Source organism: Eleginops maclovinus, chromosome 19 (assembly GCF_036324505.1).
Source record: "Eleginops maclovinus isolate JMC-PN-2008 ecotype Puerto Natales chromosome 19, JC_Emac_rtc_rv5, whole genome shotgun sequence".
Taxonomy (NCBI): Eukaryota; Metazoa; Chordata; class Actinopteri; order Perciformes; family Eleginopidae; genus Eleginops; species Eleginops maclovinus.
In genome coordinates, this window is record NC_086367.1 from 8,505,533 (window position 1) to 8,515,238 (window position 9,706).

The 9,706-nt window shown below is 40.2% G+C and overlaps 1 protein-coding gene across 1 annotated transcript in view; it reads right to left on the reverse strand.

The window, feature by feature from the left end:
* Positions 1-9,706, reverse strand: part of eipr1 (EARP complex and GARP complex interacting protein 1) — a 44,227-nt gene that overhangs the window by 21,927 nt on the left and 12,594 nt on the right. Inside the window, exon 5 of the mRNA XM_063908495.1 lies at positions 3,905-4,004. Coding sequence (XP_063764565.1) covers positions 3,905-4,004 — 100 coding nt within the window. The remainder of the gene's footprint in view (positions 1-3,904; positions 4,005-9,706) is intronic.

A 9,706-nucleotide genomic window follows, 5' to 3' on the forward strand; every position in this document is an offset into this window, starting at 1 on the left:
CCCCCTTTCTCCGTTGTTCCTTTCTCATTACACCACTGTGCACCTCTCTCCAAGTTCCTTGATACAGGATTAAATAGCTGTGTCGTCCATGTTGGTTTGAGGGGTAAAATCAGCAACCACCACGCATGGTCCTGTTTATCCTCACACTGGGGTAACACACTCAAACACAAACACTGACTCGATTACCAGCAGAAACAAATAACTTACAAAAGTCCCCATTACTGAATATTAGGTTGTTTATTATTGGTTTTAATTGTCCACCAGGTAGAGCTGTTTCTCGTGTCATTTTCACGCAAACTTGGGACATCACAAGAAATGATAGTTTGTAGCTCGATTGATTGTAATCTGCAAGAAATGTGAATGAATGGAGTCATACAAAGTGGATTTTTAGCTATAAAATAGATATTAAAGCTTCCAGTAGACACATATATTCAAAGGGACAAACTCACAATTAAATGAATGATCATTAAGATTAACTTCCAGCTAAATAATGACTCCAGAAATCCAGATTTAGTTTTCTTCATATCAAATGTTTCAGCTCTACAGTACAGGATTAGGGCCATATGGGAATCTTCTTTCTGACTAAAAGTGAATTATTTGAGAACTCTGACCCAAAAGTCAGGAATCTGAATTTAAAGTGTGAATTCTGACCCAAAAAGTTCTGTCAAAAATGTCCTTGTGGCCCAGCTTCTCTTCCGTACACCTCGAACTAATGACAACATATTGTGCAGAATACATGAACGTATGTATTCATTAAATAAAATGAGTGTAAAACCCCATTGGGAATGCCTATGTAGCTCAAAGGGGGAAGATTTTTGTGCCTGTGCGCAGTACTAATAATTTAACCACATTGTGAAGTAGTCAACAAACTTTTCCTGACACAGAAAGAACAATGCTAGCTTGAAGCTCATATCCATGCATACTACAGCGGGAACAATGTTGCTCTGAGGCCATGTTGGGAAGGAACACGGATAAAAAATGCAGACTTCTCAGTCATGCTGGAACAGGACGCACCGCTCCACACTTCGCTGTTTACACTGCGTGTTTTATTCTACGCCTCGCAGTAACATATGAACAGCTCCATCTGGTGAACAAATAAAATTATTGCATTTTCTTTAACAAATGGGGGGAGCGTTACTGTATATGACCCAAAATGACACTGTGATTGAAATCTTGATGGATCTAGATGTGAATAAATGATTTGCAAACAGACACAGTGAGAGTATGTGCATGCAAGTATCCCAACTGCTAGAACTGGAGCTTTCTCAAAGGGTAGGATTACTGAGATCAAGTTAACCCACATGTCCAAACAGACACACACACTAGGTGTATCCATTAGGTCTGTGACCCGGCAGCCCTTTATGTGAATCCCTCAATGAGAGCATGAATCAACAATGACCCATCTAGATTCTTCTATGCTCACGGCCTCTAATGGAACAACACACACACACACACACACACACACACACACCCATGAAAGCATGGAGCGACAAACCACTACTCTATCACCCCTTCCTGACACACATGCACACCTGACACACACCATTATCTTGAGTCTTTAAATACATAATGGACATTTTAATTGCAGAGCCGGCGGGTTGGAGACAGTGAAGAGCCTCTTCACCTTGCATTAGGAAGGACACAACTACAAGCGAGCGGACCAAAAGTACTTACACACGGTTACATTCATTTTCACTCCTTTAAAGGCCATTATTGGGTTTTCCAGGATAATAGTGATACGATGGAAGGGAGTATGAATGCCCTGAAAAATGAGTTCAGCCCATGGTTGTACATTTCCTGTTATCCTTGTTCTTCCACTGCATTTGTCTGACACCAAGAGTTACTATTTAGTTGAAATATATGACACAAAAATGACACGGTTGGCCCTGGCTGTGGCACAACTGGCTGGGGCACCTGCACCGTATGCCGGCGACCCGGGTTCGATTCCCGATCCTTAGTCCTCTCCGGATCCCATCCCGACTCTCTCTCCCACTTTCCTGTCACTCTCCACTGTTCTATCCGATTAAAGGCAAAAAGCCCCCAAAAAATATATTTAGAAATTATTTTTTTTAAATGACACGGTTAGCAATAAGCGATTTATCTACCCAGAAGTAAATCAAATATCTACAATTTGGTCCAGATTGACCAACTAAAGCAATACAATGCTGTTTACATGGAATCATTGGTGATTAGAATGCAATGATAAAAATATTACTACTACATACTTTAACTTAATTTGTCTGATAAGACTTCCGTTCTTGTACTTCATTATCATTTTGAATTCAGGAATTTGACATGCAATGAAGTATGAATACTTACTTTGATTTTAATTAAAGCTCTAAATACTTCATCCACCACTGCTGAATTGATGCAAATCCCTGTATCCCTTCCAAAAAATGGAGGCTAGAGTCATTTCAGTCGTAACTGTTGCAGAAACTGAAGGAAGTAAAGCATTTAAGATCAGGGATCAAACTGGGTCATTAAACTTTTCATGGTCTAAAGTCACAGTGACATTGACCTAAGACCACCAAAATCTAATCAGTTCCTCCTTGAATCGAGGTGAAAATGTGTGCCAAATTGGAATAAATTCCCTCCAGGAGTTACTGTGATGTTGTGTTCATGAGATTGGTACGGATTGATGAGTTGGGGAGTTGTTCTTTAAACTTTGGTGTGTGCAGGAGCTTTAAGTCGCTATGTGGAAAACATCATGGATGCTAATAAGGAGGCACTCAAATTGATGAAAGCATGTACGCAACCCATAGATTGACATTTCAGAAATATTGTTCTGACTTCAGTTGGCTTACACATTCATCTTTCCAGTTAAGAATTACTTTTGATAATAACTCCACATAAATGCAGCACAAATGGCCAAAAGTTGCGAAACCAAAGTGAATCATATATTCGGACCCACTCCAAAATGCAATGTTTTTTTTTTGGCAACACACAACGTTTCACTAAAATATGAAAAGTAGTTATTTTTGTATTGGAGTTGCCAGACAAACATACTTACGGAGCCAAAAACATCACCTTGCAGACGGAGGTCAGGCTCGTTTGTTTTGCCTTATCCATACACTTTGATTTTTATTTATCTCATACTTTTTGTTAGTAGGGAAACAGACAGCATTACTTTGTTTTAAGCATTAACAAACAGCAAGAACCGTCTTATGTAAACTTTGTATTGATACTACGCCCAATACTTACTTATATCTTGCACAGGAAGTAAAATGAGTCTGTTGTTTCTCTGGTTGAAACATGGGTTCAATTCATGAGCTTCTTTAAAAAGGTTCTCGGCCACCTAAAACAATTATCCTGTGGGTTTAACGTGCTATAACATCATATAGATGCCCATGGTCTTCAAATGATATGTTCCAAGTTTGTCAAGTACGTCTAAAACCATCATGACATACGTTTATAGGTATAATGTTACCACATATGCAGTGTCTGTACATTTCATCAGAAAATATAGGACATTTCAGTAGCTCTACTTTAGTGAACTGTGAAAACAAATACAGTAAATTACTTTTCTCTTACTTATTAAACAAGACTATTACTATCAGTGTGGGAGAGACTTGACCAGAATTATATTAAAGTGGCCACATCTTTTAAACCTGCCCAGATACTGTGTGAGTGTGTATCCATGTGTGTGTATGTGTGTGAGTGTGTGAGACAAAATGAATAGTGGACTCTGTTGTCACAGAGAGAGGATGTGAGCGCCTGATAACACCAAGACGATATGGTGGTTATCAAATAATGAGTTAGCTATTGTGTGATATGGTGTGTGAGTTCGTGTATCTATTGGGGTGTACAGTACGTTTGTGTGTGTGTGTGTGTGTGTGTGTGTGTGTGTGTGTGTGTGTGTGTGTGTGTGTGTGTGTGTGTGTTTGTGTGTGTGTTTTTGTCCTACCTTGGCCTGTGTGGAGCTCTCGTGCAGGTCCCAGAGTAGCGCATGGTTATCAGCCAATGAAATCACACGCTTGCCATCCCCCATGGGCTCCCACAGCACGCTGTAAATACACAGAGACACAAGTACACACAGGCACACACACACACACACACACACACACACACACACACACACACACACACACACACACACACACACACACACACACACACAGTCACAGTCAATTAGAAAAAATAGGTTCGTCAAACAGTCTCCTCCACATGCTGCAAATTTAGGGAATGGAGCGTGTTGGTCACATTTCACACTGCTAACTGCTAAATGTCTGCTAAATGTCACATGACTGCTTTGTTCAAAATCATACCTTAACTGATTTAAAACGTCTACATGCATTTACAGATCATGTCTGGGAATGCATGCAAAGGTATGAGCACATGTTACTTGCTTGTATGGTCTCAAAATCCCCAAATACAATTATAACATTTAAAATGCAAAGGCCTATTTGATTTTAAAATGTCATTTTAGAAGAGAAATGGTCGCTCATATTCTCTCTTCATGGATTTGAAACACATCTTGAACATGTTTTAAATCTACTTTTCAGTAAGCTACTTCGTACGGTGGCCCACAGGTGCAACTGTGCTACAACAGCCCACAACACTCCTGGCAGTTTCAAAAATGATGTACTTTTTTTTTTTTAATTGCCAAAGCACATACAAACGAAGAATCATCATCACAAACTTGACAACACATGCGTAGCCTTTAGAAAACATTCACCAACTTGATGAAACATACACAGCGTTTACCAAAAGTGCTGCATAAACAAAGCGCTGCAAACACAAAATGCTGTAAATTAAAAAAAGATGCAAGAAGCTCAAAACACACCGGAAACGGGGACACTAAAATGTGACGTTCAGAGATTACAAAGTTCACCAACTGTCACTGTTTTTGGAAAGATTGATTGGCTTATTTTAACAATGTGATCGCATGATACCCTTTTTATTGAAGATCTGCTGTAAGCTAGCTAGCTAACTTAGTCATTTCAAAGTCCCTCATATTAAAAAACACAAATGGTTATTTGGACAGGAATAAAATATGATTTAAATCCTGCCTGTACAGTGGCCGACAGGCGCACACCCACTACAACGGCCCGAAACACTTCATAGCAGTTTCAAAAACAATGTAAATAAAGACATTGTAGAAGGAAAACACATTTAAATCACCATTACTGGGATGGTGGTGATTATGCTGCATCCATGTATCCTTCAGCTGTGACACCTCGCCATTTATCAATCTGCACTGAGAATTATTATGGGTGATCATGTTTGCCCGTTTCTCTCTGTAAGGCTTGATAGAACACTGGTCTTAAAGGTTGAATAAATGGATGATTTGTGGTTTACATGTTAAAAGCAGGAACTATTGCTTAAGTAACTACTACTAATGAGGACACTAGCAACTGTCTTTGTGTCTAAACCTGTGGTGCACATAAGTGTTGGGCTTTTGATAAATATTGTGTATCTCACTGGGAAGAAAGCAATTTATTCACTTAACATTTTTCATTTTCTTTTGAGATCACGTTGGTAAAATTAAGATATTACACCTACAGATGTCCCCAGTTCTTCTAAATATTACATTTTGTGTGATTTTAAAATACTTTCCTTGGTTACAATACAATTCTTACAAATGTAGGAAGCTTCTATAACCAAGACTAACAGCAGGTGTCAGTGTCACTATCACCAGCCATAAGAGGTTGTTTTTGTGCATGTCATTTGTCGGGTTACTTGGTCACTATTAGGATGCCTGCATAAAAATGTCTTTCAAAAAAATGTGTGACTTTGCCTGGAGCATGTTAAACTTACAGAAATTGAGTAGCTGAAGCCAATTATGAATTACTTGAGAAAATTACTTGAGAAAAGTGACAATAGCATACAACCGTCGCTCAGCAAAGAGTACTTATTGGCAAATCCAGCAGCCCAATTCTGTCAATCTGGTGTTCAAACACAGCAGAGGGATGCAGGGATGCCTCAGTGCTGTTAAAGAAGTGGTAGCTTTTACTGCATACTTAGCTTTGATTTCTCCCTGCATACTACTTTCTGTAGAGTATTGATTCCTCGCCCCATGCTCCGTGGCGTTGTGATTCTCCACTGCACTCCACTTACAATATGTATTCTGTGCGCAAGCCATAGGGACCTCACCAGGCCTGACACACTGGAGCCCAAACTTTTGCTTTATCCCCCCCCCCCCTTGGCATTGATTTCATTGCTTGTATTTCTTCAGTTGTTTGTTCTTGGAAAAGCTTAGAAGCTCTGCAATGTAGACGTAGACGTAGACACTATACTATAAGAAACAGGCACAACCCAAGTGAGAAGACAGAGCTTTTAACTCTGGGTCCTGTCGATGCTAAAAGCAATATGTCAGCGCAGTCAGAGTCCTGGCAATAAGCTAAACATAACCTTGGCTTTGAAACGCTCCTTTATTCCTGTTAAGGACTTGATTTAGTATGGCTTTTCAGTTAAAGAAAAAAAAAATCTGGGTTAAAGGAGGTAAAAGACTTGGTCTGGCTCAAGGTTTGGAAGTCTGAGCCCATCACAGCTTTAAAGCAGCAGTCATTAGAGGTACACAAAATTATGCCATTTATTTAAAGGGGTTCATCCATTAAGCAACTCCATTTTCTTGGACTCATTTGTCAACTTGAAGCCGCAGCAACAATGCCAGTGTTTGAGAGAGTGTGTGGTATAGAAGGTGAGAGTGTTTGCAGGAGATAAAAGAAATGACGGGTAGGGAAGGGAGGGAAGGGAAGACAAAGTTAAAGTTTGCTTTTGAAATTCAATTCAAGTCTCAAATATGCATAGTCCTATTAGAAAAGGTGGAGCGGGGAGATGGGAAGGGAGGGGGTGAGAGAGGGAAGAGCGGTGTTTATAAGGGCTGTAAATTCATGACTGCTGAGGGACAGCTTTTACTGCCCTCCTGAGGAGCAGCAAGTCATGGGCATGGGATGCACACAGACACACAGACAGCTCGTCCTTTTGTTTTCGAAGGACACCACATTGACATGCATTCATTGCCTGGAGATGTACCAAAGCATGAAAATGAAAGGTACGTTTTTCAAGCCTTTTTTAATACAATATACCGCCAGTGTAAACTTGGTTTATCTTTAAGCATTTCTCCTCTCCATACTGGCCATGCAGCCATCTCTTCCAAACATAACTACACTTCAAAAGATGGGAGAAAAAATCAAGAATACATTTTATGCAAAAATGTATTCTTAAAGATTTATCTGATGTTTCTATGACACCAAGTTATACCGACACACAACCTGGACAAAAGATTTGAGGTAATTATCTTACATTCTCAAACAAAAAAAACTAAAAAGACTATAGCCAATAATAATAAGATGTTAAAGGTCTCCTATTATGCTATATTTGAACAATATATTGTAGGGTAAACATGTCTGTGAAGTGTTTTGCTCAAAATACCAAACAGATCACCCATTGTAGCATGATTCTGTGTCACTTTAAACTTGAGGTGACCTGAAGTTGGCCACGCCCTTTTGGAGCGTCATGCAGCTCCAAGTTTCTAACGGAGATAGTCAGCTAAGCGCTGCCGTGATTAAACGCCAGTCGCCATATCATGTTTCAAACCACATCCAGCATTATTTCTGAAACACTTCTCAGTGTTTACCACTAGAACAGTGACATTATATGTATTATATAATACAACAACTCTAAGTCCCTCCTGCAGACATCCTGCTGAACACACAGACACACAGAGACAGAGCTGTGTGAGCCTCGAGGGGATTCAGCTCCCGACTGCATATTGCGGACGATAGGTTGGGACGTGTCACGTGGGCGGGACGTTGCCAGGAGTTCAATTTAAAGCCAGCCCACATTTCAGTTATGACGTCATAACCGAAGCAACTCTGGATCAGCTCGTTTGTACCCCCGTGTGGGTAAGGAAGAAAAGAGAGGGTTGTATTTTGTGATACTTTGTGAGTCAAATATTTATGTATACAAGACAGCAACAAGTGCATAATGGGGACCTTTAAATTAATGGTCTACTTTAAATGCTTTTAAAATTGTTAAATATTGTCAAAATAATTGTGTCATACACCATTTGTATTAACAACAGCATTTGCTTCTCAGTGTTAATGACAAACTATTGGTAAGTCACATTTCATGTTCAAATCTGATTGACCTTCCTTAACTAGAATGACATTCGGAAAGCACAGGCCAAGGTCAATGCTACATTCAAGTGCTTCCTGCTGTTGCCATTTCAGTTTAACAGACATGATGTGTTGAACTTTATTATTTAGAGTGTTAGCAAAAGGGAAAATGATTGTGTCTCTTGGCCAATGTGCTCCTCTCCTTTTGCTCCTGACACATACTTCACCTTCAATTAAACACTGACGTGATTGGTCAATACAACAATCAAGACAACTGATACCAAAATATTGTTCTGTATTAACCTACAAATTCCGCATTTATATGGAGGCGTCACTTTATAAATGTCCTATGGCTCATGAACCAAGCCTTACCATTACAAAAAACTATTTAATGGCAAAATCTAAATTCTTTTTGTCCCCATATTGTGCAAGGCTGATCAGATTTGCGTCCCCACAAGTACACACACAGCATGGTTGGGCAACTAAATGCAGCTCAGACCTTAGAGATGAATGCTGCAGCACATCATATACCACCCTCCTTTCTCTCTCACACAAACACACTCTTAAACACATAAATCAGTACACCGTAGGACCAATTAAAATATACTGCATGCTTCCCTGTAGTATCAATTAATTCCTACAAGGGAGAAAGGAAGAGCGGGAGGCAGAGACAGCATGGTACACACCACTTCATATGGCCTTCCCCTCGTATTAAAGAATACAAGTTATGTGCATTTGACCTTGAGCCCTGCAACATGCAGGCACATGGAATGGTATGTAAATACTGTTGTGGAGCGCTGTGGAGGTTTTACAGCCTCATATATCTAAGTCTGGGACACAGATGCACTGCTCTCTCTCTTTGTCTCTCTCTATGGCTCTTGCTCATCAGATTGTTTTCCCTCTTTGCTGTGCTTTGCATCCATATGAGTTTAATCCCAGCCCCTTATATAGAAAGCCAACAACAAACACAAACAAAGATGTGTGTGCGTGTCTTTTCACCTTCTGGGTAAGATTTCAGCGTGGATACAGGGACACCAAGGGCAGTGTGTGTGTGTGTGTGTGTGTGTGTGTGTGTGTGTGTGTGTGTGTGTGTGTGTGTGTGTGTGTGTGTGTGTGTGTGTGTGTGTGTGTGTGTATGTGTGTGTGTTCTGTGAGAACCAGCTTCAGTTTAAGTTGTTCAAAAGAAAGGCATTATATTAAAGTATCACTGGGAATGAAGTGTGGGGCTTTTCTACTGAGTTTTAGCTATCGTTTTGAATGTTTAAGATTACAATGATCAGCCATAACATTATGGCCACTGACAGGTGAAGTGAAGAACATTGATTATCTTTTTACAATATCAGGGTGGGATCTGTTTGGCAGCAAGTGAACACTTTGTCCTCAAAGTTGATGTGTTGGAAGCAGGAAAAATGGGCAAGCGTAAGGATGTGAGCGACTTTGACAACGGCCAAATTGTTATGGCTAAAAAACACTGCAGCTCTTGTGGGGTGTTCCCGCTCTGCAGTGGTCAGTACCTACTAAAAGCGGTCCACGGAAAGAAAACCGGTAAACTGGCGACAGGGTCATGGGTCAAGGCTTATTGATGCACGTGGGGAGCAAAGGTTGGCCACCTTTAGAGGTCTAGTGGGTGGATGGGTCAGGGCTAT